Source organism: Emys orbicularis, chromosome 11, assembly GCF_028017835.1.
Source record: "Emys orbicularis isolate rEmyOrb1 chromosome 11, rEmyOrb1.hap1, whole genome shotgun sequence".
In the NCBI taxonomy this organism is placed as follows: Eukaryota; Metazoa; Chordata; order Testudines; family Emydidae; genus Emys; species Emys orbicularis.
In genome coordinates this window covers 21,472,206-21,488,144 of record NC_088693.1, presented here as the reverse complement: position 1 = coordinate 21,488,144, position 15,939 = coordinate 21,472,206, and the positions used below count along the sequence as shown (strand labels likewise).

Here is a 15,939-nt window from a genome sequence, read left to right as displayed (position 1 = left end):
TCAATGTTCACATTGTTAATTATTTCATTGTAGGTCATTTGAATTGTAACCTCCAGCTACAATGTGGTAGTCCCACAGTCCCTAATATTACAGTCTTACAATTTCCCCAAGTACCCAGAGCAAGTACCAAGGACTTCAACTGCCCAAAACCCATCTGCCCAAACTTCCAATTTTCTCTGACTATTTCTGTGATGCTATTCAGCACAAACATATGTGGCATATCAAAAACTGCAGTTGTGTGGACAACATCAATTGACTAGAATTTACTATAAAAATTTCACAAGGTCTACTATACCAATTCACTATTCATATTTCATTGAACACCTCCATTTGAAAATGGAAATGAAGCTGCCACACATTTTCCAGTCAGCTGCACCAGAGTGCCTCACAAACCCCAGATACCTTGACTGAGAAATTAGATCCAGCTTTCTACAATGTGCTGGAGTCCTTGCTTATGTGCAATGAGTTAGTGGTCTCAGTCTAGTTCTTAGGGAGTAGATCCACCAGCACATTTACCTTTATTTGGGACCTTTATTGGAACCCTGCACAGACAGCCAAGGTATTGAATGGGTTTGGAGAAGACTAAGCTACCATTCACTTCATAGATGGCATTTCTTTGGGTGAAAGCTGATGAATGTGGATGGGACTGCTTACACTGCTACCAACCAGGCTGTCCTGGTTCTATGGATAAATAAAGGTCTTTATTTTCCAGGACTGTCAATCCAGCACCTTTCATGTATACTAAATTCATTTACAAATGAAACTGTTTAAATGTAACAGTCATTTGGATCATGTGGAAAACATTATTGGAAATTGAATTTTACCTTTCTAAAATGAGCTGTCAGTCTGACTACTGGAGCCTCACAGCTTTCTACTTGTAAATGGGATAATTTGGCTTCTGCAGAATATTTTTAACCAGACTGATTTTGTGTCACATTAGACAAAGGGGAAAAACGTGGCAGGGAAAAATGTTTATAAATGCAAAGTATGGAGTTACTGCAATTCTCTAATGAACATATATATATAAATTAACAAAATATATGTAATTTAAATTAAACTAAGCTGGTCAATCTTTGTGAAGCATACTTGGAAAAAGAATTGCACTTAGAGCTAGATTCACAAAAGTACCAGGTGCCAAAGTTCAACATTTAATTGGCATGATTTGGCATCACTTAGATTTTGTTGGATAAATTTCATGACTGGAGTATTGATATAGAAGGTTTCAGAGTAGCAGCCGTGTTAGTCTGTATCCGCAAAAAGAACAGGAGTACTTGTGGCACCTTAGAGACTAACAAATTTATTAGAGCATAAACTTTTTTTTGTTCAGTGATGTGTGATTGCTGGTGAGTATTTGCTTTAGGTTGGGGGGTTGTCTGTAAGTGAGGACAGGTCTGTCTCCCATCACTGAACAAAAACACTGACCCAGGAACCTATCCTTGTAACAAAGCCCGATGCCAACTCTGTCCACATATCTATTCAAGTGACATCATCATAGGGCCTAATCACATCAGCCATACCATCAGGGGCTCGTTCACCTGCACATCTACCAATGTGATATATGCCATCATGTGCCAGCAATGCCCCTCTGCCATGTACATTGGCCAAACCGGACAGTCTCTACGCAAAAGAATTAATGGACACAAATCTTACATCAGGAATCATAATACTCAAAAACCAGTGGGAGAACACTTTAACCTGTCTGGCCATTCAATGACAGACCTGCGGGTGGCTATCTTACAACAGAAAAACTTCAAAAACAGACTCCAACGAGAGACTGCTGAGCTGGAATTGATATGCAAACTAGATACAATCAACTCAGGATTGAATAAGGACTGGGAATGGCTGAGCCATTACAAACATTGAATCTATCTCCCCTTGTAAGTATTCTCACACTTCTTATCAAACTGTCTGTACTGAGCTATCTTGATTATCACTTCAAAAGTTTTTTTCTCTTACTTAATTGGCCTCTCAGAGTTGGTAAGACAACTCCCACCTGTTCATGCTCTCTGTATGTGTGTGTATATATATCTTCTCAATATATGTTTCACTCTATATGCATCCGAAGAAGTGGGCTGTAGCCCATGAAAGCTTATGCTCTAATAAATTTGTTAGTCTCTAAGGTGCCACAAGTACTCCTGTTCTTTTTGATATAGAAGGGTAAGATTTATTCAGGAAGGACAGGCAGGGGAAAGCGGGAGACAGGGGAAATACTATGGTAGGAGGAGGAGTCATTTCTAGAAAAGACAACTGAAATGCCCAAAACACAAGATATGGTAATAATGGGTGACTAACTACCAAGTTATCTGTTCGAAAAGTAATCAGCAAAACACAAAATTACCAGTAAGTTCTTGGAATGTACTGAGGAAACTTCTTGTTTCAGAAGGTGGAGAAAGTAGCTATTTTAAACTTGATTCTGATTAACAGGTAGGAATTGGATGCAAATCTGAAGGTAGAAAAGAATTTGGATGAAATTGACCATGAAATGATAAATTTCATTATTCTAAGGAGAAGAAGGAGTCAGAGCAGCAGAATAAGGTTGATGGACTTAAAAAAAAGCACACTTTAACAAACTGAGAACTGGTAGGTTAATTCCTATGGGAAGGAAATTGAAGGGAAAAGAGTCCAAGAGAATTGGTGGTTTCTCAAAAAAGCAGTATTAAAGAATTTCAACAACTCAGCCAGACATTAGGGGTCTATTACAGGAGTGGGTGGGTGAGGTTGTGTGCAGCAGGTCAGACTAGATGATTATGATGGTCCCTTCTGACCAAAAGTCTATGAGCCTGTAACGGTGTTGGGACTCACCACCCAGCACCTCCTGCTGGTGATTTCCGGGAATTAGCTCAGTCCCGTGGAGAGCCCCCTCCTGGTGGTGTCCCATCCGTCATCTCACCCTTGGTTGGCGTCTGGACCCGCGTTGCTCCCAACTCCCGGCATCCTCTTCCAGACCACTGCCCTCCGGCAGTGCCCCTCAGTCCATCCACACCCCCTTCTGGAGGGGGTTGATCAACAGTCTCTCTACTCCCCAGCCACCATGTCCAACCACACACCCTAAAGTCTAATCCCTCTTGTCAGGGATCTGGCGTAGTCTATAATGGCCGCTCCCTACGGCCGATGGCTGGGTGTACTGCAAGGGAGGAAGGGGGGTGGGACCCAGGCCCACCCTCTACTCTGGGTCCCGGCCCAGGGACCCTCTGGTGGCAGCCTCGCTGTCCTCCTTCTCTCCCCTCCGTCTGTCCACTTCCCTGGGCCACTTCCTCTACGGCCTTTTGCACCCGCTAGGCCCTTTCCTTCAGGGCCTGCAGCCCGGCAGGCCTCGGGCTAGAGCTCCTTTCTGCTCCCTGAGCCTAGCCAGCACTGTGCTGTTCGCGGTGCTAGTCTCCATGCTCTGGAGACAGACCTTCCCCTGTCAAAGGCCTGGGACAGACTGATTGCTCTCTCCCTGAGCAGCCTTCTTATAGGGCTGAGCCTGGCCCTGATTGGCTGCCTCCAATCTGGGCCCTGATTGGCTCCCAATAAGTCCTTCTGTAATTGGCTGCCCGTCTGCGCAGGCGCACTGGCCTGCTGCAGCCCACACTCTCAGGGAGTGGGGCAGTCCACCCCACTAAGAGCCTAAAGACACAGAAGCAAACAAGCCCAGTGTGAAGGAAAGATAGGAAGAAGTGTTAGAGGCCAATATGGTTGCATCAGGAGCTCTTTAATGACTTGAAAATAAAAAAGGAATTCTATGAAAAGTGGAAACATGGACAAATTCTTAAGAAGGAGTACCAAAGAATGGCACAAGCATGTAAAGATAAAATGATAATGGCTAAAGAACAAAATGAGTTACACCTAGGCAGGGATATAAAAGGCAATTGGAAGAGATTCTATAGATACATTAGGAGCAAGGCAAAGGGAGTGAAGATACATTACCTAGTGAGGAAGGTGAGCTAATAATGGATGATATCAAGAAGGCTGAGGTGTTCAACGCCTATTTTAATTCAGCCTTCACTAAAATGATTACTGGTGGCCAGGTGTTTAACACAATTAACATTAACAACAAGGAGGAAGGAAGACAAGCAAAATAGGGAAAGAACCGGTGAATGAATATTTAGATAAGTTAGATGTATTCACATTGTCAGGGCCTGATGAAATTCACTTTAGGGTATTTAAGGAACTACCAGAAGCAATTTTGGAACTGTTAGTGATGTTCTATCATGGAGCATGGGTGAGGTCCCAGAGTACTGTTGATGGGCTAACATGTTGAAGGGGAACAAAGAGGACCCAGGGAATTATAAACCAGTCAGCCTAACTTCGATATCTGGAAAGACAGTGGAACAAATTATCAAATTATCAATTTTTAAGCATGATTTGAAGGGTGATCGGTAATAGCCATCATGGATTTGTCAAATTTCATTCTTTGATAGGGTTATTGGTCTAGTGCAGGGATCGGCAACCTTTGGCACGCGGCCCATCAGGGAAATCCGCTGGTGGGCCGGGACGGTTTATTTACCTGTAGCATCTGCAGGTTCAGCCGATTGTAGCTCCCACTGGCCCCGGTTCGCCGTTCCAGGCCAATGTGGGCTGCTGGAAGTGGCGCGGGCCAAGGGACGTACTGGCTGCCACTTCCCGCAGCCCCATTGGCCTGGAACGCTGAACCGCGGCCAGTGGGAGCTGCGATCGGCCAAACCTGCAGACGCTGCAGGTAAACAAACCGTCCCAGCCCACCAGCGAATTTCCCTGATGGGCTCCGTGCCAAAGGTTGCTGATCCCTGATCTAGTGGATAGAGGGAGAGCAGTAGATGTCATTTATTTTGAGTTTAGTAAGGCTTTTGACACAACCCCACATAAGCATGTCCAGGACAATTCATTTTCTGCACTAAGGTTCATTTGGACTTTATAGTCAAATGAACATAGACAGTATCAAAGCTATACTTTTGCTCAAGTGAATGTTAACATTTGTTCACTGTTTCATGATTCACTCCTCCAGAACACAGAAAAATACTGAAAAACATACTGCACTCTGAGAAATATGCATGTGTTTCTTTTTAATTGAATTTGGCAGTAGCAACACCTGGACATATTTTTTAAATATGCATTTTGTCTTTTGCATAAGTTTTTTTATGACCCTAAACATGTTGACACATTTTTTAAATTTAGAAAATATGGGGACCTTGATTATCTACCATCCTCTCCCATCTCCTAGATCCTCTTCCTTCATTTTGAAGTCTGGTGCAGTGCTCTGCCCTCATCCTGGGACACTTCCATTTCCACATTTGCAAACCCTTCTATTACACTATTTTTTTATTCCTCTTGCTACCCACCTCTTTGATCCAACTTCCCTGCTTACAATCTTTAGCCATCATGGAATGTGAATGTCCCACGTGTCATTTACACAACTATGCAGTCAACTCCAAAGCCTCTGAATCAGACCTCTTACCAAACAAGACCTCTTATGGCCACAAGCTTTGTTCACCTGTATTTGAATTTTAAAGAGGCCTTTTCCAGAGTTTATAGTTTCTTCTTGTTTAACTTTCGCATATTTCTTTTATGCACAATTGCAACTACTGCTGATTTTTTTTACTTTGCTATCCAGTGTAACAATGTAATGAGAGAAACATTCCCTAATTGCATAGACAGAGATCATGTTTTTCTTGTGACCCAACTTGTAGTATGCAAGTTAGTGACCCGGGATTGCAAGAACCTCCTCATCACTGTGTATTTTGAATTACATCATTAAACTATGATGCTTATTAAATAGGGATCATATCATGGAATGAATCAATAGGACTATCTGCCCATTGTGAAATAAACCACTCACATTTCTAATCATAAAAGGCTTTCATCAGATTTATGTGATTTGTTTGTTAGTTTTTGGATTTCCTCTACAACACTTCATCCAACTTTCATCAAACTCTTGTTCCTTGTCTCCTCCTCTGAAATTATTACTTGGAAAGCAAGAATTTTAAATATGCAAAACTCACTAAAGATAAATCTGAATTAATATAATTAAAAATAAAACCTGAACCATAAGGAATAAACTATTTAATTTTCAGCTTTGTTTTTGATAAATCGTGTTTCAGACTTGAATTCAAACTTTTGATGTTTCAAATCTATCAGGAGATTGCCTGTATATCTTTCACTTAATCCAGTAGAACAGTGTATGACAACACCTTAAATTTAGATTAAAAGGTAAGTGTGTTTGTTCTTCCAACATATTAACTCTTAGAAAGTAGCAGCCGGAAAGGTTACTTAATTATCTCTATAAGGTGACTTGATTTAGTGTCTGAGGCCATATTTCTCAAAGCTGACCCAAGTCTTCATGCCATTGTCACCTTCATAGTGGATCATGGCAGTTTGCTATATATACCACTACAGGATGCTCAGAATCTTCTACTAGTATGTCATTCATCTTTCCATGTTATTAGTAATGTTAGAGTACTTATTACATCAATTCATCATCAGCTCCATTCACTTCCTATTTGCTTCTAGATGCAACTCAAATGGTTTGTTAAATGTAATCTATAAAATCCTGTTTCATTTGGGTGGAAGATATTTGAGAGGCTGCTTCTGTCCTTCTGTATTGTCACCAAACTTGAAAGCAACAAGGGCACTTGAAATAATGGGATTTGTTTGAAAGCCCTTAACTTGGGAATTCATACCACCTCCTGGTCTGTTGGAACCTGGGTTTGTTGTCCTCTGGGGGAAGAGTAATAATGGATGTCAGTCTGTAATTTTGTTTTGGGGAAATATTTTGTTTGACCTTTTAATTAAGAAGGTATTAGTTGCCTAAGTTGAGTGCATGTGCCAGAGACAACAGTCATTTGGCATATTTTGGGACATATTCTACTCTTCCCTTTCTTTGCCCCTCCCCCCCCCCTGGTATTCAGGTATAATAGCAGCAATTAAGCAATTATTCCCTTTGAAATTAGTGGAACTACTCAGAAAGAATGGTTGGGAGATGGAGGAAGGGATTTTTTTCTCTCCTACTATGTGCATAATAAAGGAATGAATAAAACAAAGTGGCAGGTGCCAACTCTTTAGGTTCAGGATGTATTCTGTGTGGGAGTGGGTGTGTCGGTGGGGAGGGGGTATAAATTCAGTACACTAAGAAAGCAAAATTTGAATGAGTCCATGAATATCCTCTACAAATGTGTTTTAAGAATCAGCTTTGGAAACTATAACAATTTCAGACTTAACATCCCTTACCTTCATTTAGAACTAAGAGAAATGCATTAAAAATTCTGCATTACTGCACCAAATTGCTCAAGCTAATTACGCTGCTTAAGGTAAAGGGTATTGAATTATATTTAGACAGAGTAGCAGATTAAGCAAGAATAAATTTGATAACTGCTAAAGAATGCAGTTTTTCAGGATTATGTCTCATAGCTTTAATCTCTTTACCGCAGATGGAGGAAAAATAGATTTAGCTATTATGACGAGCGAGAGAGTGAGATTGGTACTTTGTTTATATTCATTTAGCACAAAATTCTGTTGAGTATTTAGCCTCTGGCAAAAAACTACAAACTGTTTTTGTTGTTGTTGTTTTTGTTATTAGCTTTCTATTTCAGTATTTACACAGATGCAGAGACACAAATCCATATGTGGAGTGAGAGAGGCAGAGAATATGGCAGAGCAGTGGGTCTATTGCATATTTACCTCCATGAGTTTGATGAGAATGCAATACCTTGAGAGAGCATAATGAAGCAGTGTAAGGATTTCACATGAAAATAAAAAGTTGGTTGTATTATCTACTATCATATAAGATTCCTGCTGTACCAGCAAGTGGTATACAGGCATGTTGGGGACCCAAGATTGTTTGCAGCATACATCATTGCAGAAGCTTGTTATGATGGACAAGGGGCAGAGCCAAGACTCCAATTACTTCTGTTTTGATTTTAAAGTGTGATTAGAATTTATTTGACAATTTGAGAAGCATATTTTGTTTTCACTCTTTCATAAATCAAAAAAGAGCTGAAGGATTTCTGCTCAGACTTTCCAAAAACATTTACCATCATCAGAGACCACACGTTTCAGTCTAACATTTTATGTCTTGAAAAACAGAAGTAAATGCAACAGCAATATGTAATGAATATTGTGGATAAAGCAAAGATATCACCCATGGCTGGCGCCCATTATTATATCAGTGTTGTATAAAAATAAAAGTGTGTGTGCATTGTTATAAACAAATCGATAAACTGTTTTTGTGAATGTGAGATTTATAATTACTTGTGGCACTATAATGCAGCTATAGCATGATTGAATTTTTTCCACACCTAGGATTTTGGTTTTTAGAAAGCAGTACATTGGCGTTGATCAGAACCCAATTGTATAACTTGGTAGCTCCAGAGCTAGAGTTTTATTGTTTGTTTTGTTTTTCATTCCCATCTTTAAAAAAATAACAAAAATGAAATGAAATTAAAAAAATTGTTGTTGCACATTTTGAGCTTGCAGATTTAACCACAAGAAAATAAAAAAAAATACTATCTATAGTTAATATTTTTTTAAATTACTGGTTGACTAAAATTAATAGCTTAGTACAGTTTGAGTAATCTGATGGATATAGTTCTACTATTGGTAGAGCTTTTTTTTTTTTTCATTTTTACATTTCCTGACTTTTGAGTTCAAATTTTAAACTGTAATGAGGCATTAACACATAACCAGATCCTGAGAGGTGCTGAGTATCTATGACTTGGCCTGGCACCTTCTTCTTTATATACACACATTATATATATTATGTATAATATAATGCATCTGTCTCCGTGATGTAGATATAGCTACACTATATAGTTTTATACAGTCACAATATAACTTTTTCCTAACATTCCCTCATCTTGAATTTATTTTTCAGTAGCTTTGATTTCAAATACAAGTTTTTATTCTATTTTATTTTATTATGGTTTTTCCCCCATGTCAGGTACTGATTCTAATGTCTTCACACTGCTGAAAATATGTGTGGATTAATAGGAAGACAATGCAGTTTTGCAAAACTTATTCTGCATATTTTTTTCCTTTTCCCAAGCAAGCAAATGGTCAAAAAATAGTCATTCCCTCTAATTTATTCACATAGCAGTTACAGCACATTGTGAGTGGAATTATTCTATTTTTCACAAATACTAAGAAGTCTTGCTGGACTTATTCTTAGCAATCACACACAATCCCCTTTTCATTTCCACGCATATTATGTGTCATTGGATCTGGCAGAACCACAGACGTGAGGAGCAGCAAGCAAGCTTTCTGCTTTTGGTATTTCTACTGCCAGCCTGCTGTTTGTTGAAGTAACTTGGAAGCACTGATTACTGAGGTTGCCCAAAGATGAAGAGATGGATTGAGCAATAGCAGGGTGGATTAAATCAAATTGATTTAAATCATGATTTAAATCACTAGTCAGGAAGACTCGATTTAATCATGGTTTTCTACGTAAAAGTGTATTCTTGTTGGTTGTTATAACCTTAATTACATATTCGTCACAACTCAGAGATAGATGTAGGTTTCATTTTTAGAAGGTACACACTATACATTTTTAAACAGTGATTTATTTTGAAAACGTATCAGATTAGTTTTACAGCTATATCAGAAAATGAATGATTGGTTATTTCATTTAACAAAGGTAACTGAAGCAGATATTTATGAAGTCACTGGGAGGTGAACTATCTCCAATTCAATGGGTTAATCATTAACATTTGGAGGATTTTCTTGCCATGCTGTATTAGGAGGAGAAAATCACCAGACAGATATTTAAATTTTTATTTAACTAAAACAACAACGTTAACTATTCTGGATTTTTTTCTTCAACAGCAAACATATAATATTTTAACAAAACAAGCATATGGCCCTTGCTTCTCACATTTATCTCCAGACTTCTTCTCCTTGTCCAGATCTATTCCACCCCCAACAATCTTCTATTCATTGAACTTTTTGAAACTTTGCACTTTTGGAGAGAGGTAAGGGATTGACTCTGTGTACACAAATTTGCAGAGGGACAATTGAGTTGAGGTCTATTATTTCTCACCTCTATATATTATGTATTTATTTAAAAACATTTTTGCTGTTAACAAGCATGTTACCTCTAGAGACACAAATCCACAGTTTGAGAACTGCAAAACTAAGCATCTCTAATGGTATCTTCTAGACTGAGCACTGAGTCCCATTGGGTAGATAGAAAGATTAACCCAAATAATCTATACAGAAGCCTGTGGAACCCCATAAGATTGGGTCCCTAATCCATGAACTATTGGAACTCATTTACAAAACTTTTCTTAAACATTACATGAATATATTGTCTCATACTATAGAATTAGAATTTATAATCCCTATTCAATGATGAGATATAATGTATCTTAATTAAAACTATCTTTAGATAGGTTTTTTCCTCAAAAAACATTTTATCAAAAAAAATCAGATTTAAATAAAAAAATCTGTTTTTTTTTAATTAAAAAAAAAAACATTGATTTTTATGCACCCTGAGCAATAGTGGTTCATCCATTTGTAAAGCGCTCACTGCTGCTAAGCAGCTTGACTGTGTTATCACACCTATTAGTTATGATTTTTCAGGTTTTTTTGTTATGTACGATTACTGTTTTCCCTCTTTTGAAGTGTATTGGTTTCAACTCTGGGAATGGTGTTCCCAGGCATGTTTCTTCAAGGCCTCGTCTATTTGTCTAGGACCACAGGACTGCGAGCCATTCTGCAATCCTTGAAACTGACTCTGCTGTACTTTCAATTTCTTTTTAAGACTTGTATTTATAATATGCAAGAGGTTGAAATAGCTATGTGCTTATCTGAAGCTTATCCAAATGTTTTGAGAAATTTCTTGTGTTTTCTTAGTCTCTCCCCTTCATGCACAAAAGCAAAGCAAATCATTGTCTTTTCCCTCACATCCCTAGGTTCAAGTTCAAGATCATTTATTGTCCAATTTATTTATAAATAGTTTTAATCACATATATTACAAAGGTTGCTTTTACTGCTTTTCAGAAAGACAGAACTAAGATGCAGTATCATTGATTTCCATTCAGGTTTAGCACAACATATAATAGGGTCCAACATATTATCATAATGAAGATGATGGAATGAGCAAACAAAGAGATGGTTTCAGAACAATGTGGTGGTTGTTCAGAAGGATAATGAGGTCATTTCCTACTGTGGACATGAAACCAACGTAGTGTGTGCATTAGAGCACCTCAAAATATATGAGAAGTTTAAATTGCCAGATAAATATATAAATAAGTCAGTAACTAGTAGATTTCCCCCCCTACAGGCTGCATTGTTTTACTCAGTTTAGAAGAGGTGAATATAGAGAGTGACAGTTTGTAACTAGCATAGCAATGAAGGAGATTTGTTTTGAGAAGTACACAAATTCAGAGCTACTATCCTATTCACTGTTGAGACAGCCATCTGTGTTACTGTAGATATAAACCAGTAAGGGTAAGTCTATACTGCCTCCCCTCTCCTTCCCTCCCCCCCCCCCCAAAAAAAAGCCTGTGACAGTGAGTTTGAGATCCTCCCCTGTTACCGGATCTCAGAGCCCTGGCTCCAGCCCAAGTGGGAATGTCTCCACTGCTATTTTGAGCCCTGTGAGCCTGATTCAGTTGACCCAAACGTGGAGACTCACCACCATAGTGATTTCCATGCTAAAAGTACAATGAATGTTCTACAAGGGCATTTGGTTGGTTGGTTTTGAATATTGTGGTGGTGCTCTGTTGTGAAATGAATGGTGATTCAAAGCTAGGTTCCATGCACTTTTGGATCTTAGCCTTGTTCTTCGAGGGAGCCTCTGTATTGCCCTCTCCTGAGAAGGAGGCACCGACTACAGCCCAATTAATTGCTGCCTTCTAACTGGCACCAAATCCACAACTCTTCATAGGGAAACAGGCAAAAAGCCTATTATTGTTATTATTAATACATATTTCTGTTATTATAGTGCCACAGTTAAGATCACGTTTCTATTATGCTCTGTGCTGTAGAAATACCTCTTCTTCACATTATATTGTCATGTGAGAAGTAGGCATTGCACTTGAAACACCAGTGCATTTGTGAGATTTTTCCCTTCTCTAGTGCTTCCTGTCCTTATGATTAGAGCTCTGTGCGGATACAAAATTTGTATCTGCATGCGATCCACAAACATGGTCCATGGATATCCGCATCCGCAGATGCAGATATAAAATTGATATCCGCAGATTTGCAGGGCTCTACATATGATGAAAGGAGACATGGAAGAGAGAGAGAGAGAAGATGTGGGGAATGGCAGCTAGGAAGGTACAGGCTCCTCGATATTCTACAATTCCACTGCTGTGTAATTCACTGTATTGCCACACAATTATGCTCCACAACCCCAGGTGTCATTTGTTTCCATCTCTGATCGTTGCAGAGAGAACTTGCAAACAAAGTGTAAACTGGTGGAGTGTTGCTTTTGAAAACCTGAAAAGAGCTGAAACAGTGAGTGATAACTCAGAGAAGGGTAGGAGCTGGGGAAGGAAGAAAGCCTGAAGGAAAAATGAGAATTGTGATGGAAGAATATAATCTTTGGGGGCTGAACTGTGGGGAGGAGTCTTTCAGGCTCTAAAAGGAAGCTGCGGTCCAGGAATGATGATGTTTGGCAGGACAATGTTTTTGGAGGCCGCAGCATTGGTTGTGAGAACCTTTGCTGTGTGGGCCTGATAGTGTCAGAGATCTCAGGTGTCTTAATTTATCCATGTGCTGAATATGGCTGTGCATTTTCCACTGTGCTAGGCACTATACAAACACACATAAAAAAGATGATCCCTGCCCCAAAGAGTTTACTATCAATAACGTGGTCAGCTAAATTCTGATTCTGTAATCTTTGTTACTTGTGCTACTGTAAAAAAAAAATCAGAAAGAATCCAGTTTGATTCTGAGATCTTGAGGTAAGCGTTGATATTAATCATCAAGTCTGAAATGGAAAGGACCTGTTAGCTCATCCAAACCATATATCTGTAAATGCAGGATTGTTTCCTAAAGTACATTTAGTGGTTTTTTTCCAGTCTTATTTAAATGCAATAGGTGAGAGGGCTTAAAATTTATGATAGCTAATAAACATTATTTTAAGATACTGTTTTTGTGACTATAATTTTAAATTAATTGTATTTCTTTGCTAATTTTAACTATCTCAGTTTAATATGCTTCTCATGTCATTTGTACCAATGCACAATATAATTAGTGATTCTGGACTATATTATGCCACCATTTTTTTACACTGAACTGAATGGTGAGTTTGTGTTTTTTAAAGAATAAGCTTAATATGATCAGTTCATTTTAACACAACAGAAATTGCTTCCTCTAAACTATATGTATTTAAAACATTATTGTAATGTATTTTTTATTTTTAAAAGTCTGCTTGGATGCGAGACCCTTTTGACCTACACTTAAAATATATTCTCATTTGTTGTAAGGTATTAATAACGTAACATAATTTTCATTTGGCTTCTTTGCAACTCCACTTTCTTTCCAAGGTACCACATACTGCAATATTAAATGCTCAGTGGAAACTACAATTACTAGAACAATTAATTTTTAGATAATTATTATTCAACTAAAAGGTACCCCTGGCTTTAGATACTGTTCCATTAATGCTGATAACTAACAGATAATTTACTAAATCTGGAAAATCAAATCTTTGATTCTCATGGTAATATTAATAATATTCAGTAACTAGAAATTGAATTATTCTTGAGATAGTGTTAAAGTCATGGCAAGATGGTCTTCTATTTACAAATGCAATTTAGTCTCATGAGAAGGTAATCTTGTTAAAATATTGTCAAGTTAATTGAAATTGATTTGTGTTTACTAAACATAGTGAATAGTAATCAAACAATCAGCCTTAGAAGCTTTTGTGGTATGTTTAAGTCTTTGATAGATTTCTGTTAATCTTGCACGGGATGTTTCATTTTGGAAAAATAAATGCACTAGAGGTTCTTCAGGGCTCGTAGCCCATCATTGTCTTTCTTTCCCCAAAATGGATAAAACTGAAATATAGAGTAAATTGCCTTCTTTTGTGAAATGTTATGTTTTGGAATATCTGAGAGCATCTAGAACTTTGGATTACTTTTGCATTTATTATATCTGTCAATATACATAGTACATTTGCTTCTAGCTGCTTAATTATTTCACAATTTTGCTGATCTCTACTATTTGTAACAACCTTAGCATCTACATAAATGAAATTCTAATAGCCTTTATAGAAGAAAGAAAAAATACAGTGAAGCAATTTAAAAAGCAGGATAAACACAACACATAAGACACGTACATTTTTGGGTTGATGTACTTAATTGCATAAGAATTTCATGTCTAATCAGCACTATTGGCTCCCTCAAGGCACATATTTTTCAATACATTAAAAAAATTCTCTAACAAAAACAGAACAAAATCCAATGCAATTGCACATTTGCTGAAATATTTCACATCTTTAGTTAACCTGCTCCCTCATGCCTTACAGTATTCATTAGCAGATTTCTCTGTTTATGACTGATATTATATGGTAATGGTTATGGGTTACTAACAGATGCAACCACTGAAATGAATTAGAATGAAAACTTGTTTTACAGAATGCCCCACTGGGGACCTACCCATCAAGCTCACCCTCTTAAAAAATAACAAAGCAAAAACATATCCACAACACTTTATTTTCTTTCAACAGAAAACTTTTCTTTACCGACTATGGGAATGTTGCCAAAATTGAGAGATGTGACATGGATGGGATGAATAGAACAAGGATAGTAGAATCTAAAATTGAGCAGCCAACCGCTCTTGCAGTTGATCTGGTCAATAAATATGTTTACTGGATAGACATATATCTGGACTACATAGAAGTTGTTGACTATCAAGGAAGAAACAGGCATACAATAATTCAAGGCCGACAAGTAAGTATTTATTTGATGATTCAGCTAATATAATAAAAAAGTAATAATATTCTTAAAAGAATGTGCAGAGCATTAACAAATATTTGTCGTAAAATTCACTATTTGTGTTTGGTCCAAATGAGTCAGGTAATCAAGTATTCAGCTGCATGTTCTATTTTATGTGCAGTTTATTCACCTTACAGTCTATGGGCCAGATCCTGTGCTGTGACTCTTAGGAGATGAACATGAGAGACAACCTAGGAAAGGAGAAGAAACAGAGATGTAAGGATCTCAACAGGGGGAAATGGAAGGACATTATAGAGTTAGAAGTACGTCTAGGCAGGGGATAGCATTAATACCTTAGGAAGAAGAGATATAGGGGTGAGGAGATGCATCCTGATAACACCAAAGAAGGAAAAGATGATTAGTGAGATGTGCTCACCAGTCCAGGCCAGTCTGGATGAATATAGAGTGATCCAATTCCCATTGAAATCAGTGGGAGTCTTTGCATTGATTTCAGTAGGAGTTGAATCCAAGCCCTTAAGCCATGGGACTGTGATAAATCTGCTGAGCAGTAATACATCAGCATACAGCAGTGTGGTGTGTCTGTTGCTGCCCCTCTGGCTTCTGACTAGAGTGTAGTACGTTGCCAGGGAATGAAAGATTCTGTGGCAGTTGGGAGGACAGTTGGAAACCTGAAGGGACAACGACAAAGGCAGCTGTTCCTAGCGGCTACTCACAGTGACAGAGCTGGGGCTCCTGGAGTTGCCCATGTGTGGCTGGGTCTATCTCAGTTGTAGATTGACAAGTCTCATGTACATAGAGTAGTTAAAAACATGCGACTTCAGAATGAGCACATTACATGTCCATCTGTGATATCGATTTCTCTCCAACAAAGGGAAATTGGCATGAAGCAAGGGCTTGAAATTGACCAGCTCAACCAAGAGACAACAGGATATTTTAACTTTTTGATTTTTAAAATGCAAATACAGGAAATAGCAAAGAGATGCCCATGTGGGCAGGCTGAGAGGAAGATATCAGGCTTTTCAATTTCTGTAATAGACTGCATTGGCCATGGGCTTTGGCCAATTGTGCTGGAAAGGAGGTT

General features: G+C 38.2%; 1 protein-coding gene across 1 annotated transcript in view; it reads left to right on the top strand.

The window, feature by feature from the left end:
• LRP1B (LDL receptor related protein 1B) overlaps positions 1 to 15,939 on the top strand; it is a 1,070,902-nt gene that overhangs the window by 444,686 nt on the left and 610,277 nt on the right. Inside the window, exon 8 of the mRNA XM_065413676.1 lies at positions 14,630 to 14,852. Within this exon, the coding sequence (XP_065269748.1) occupies positions 14,630 to 14,852 (223 nt within the window). The remainder of the gene's footprint in view (positions 1 to 14,629; positions 14,853 to 15,939) is intronic.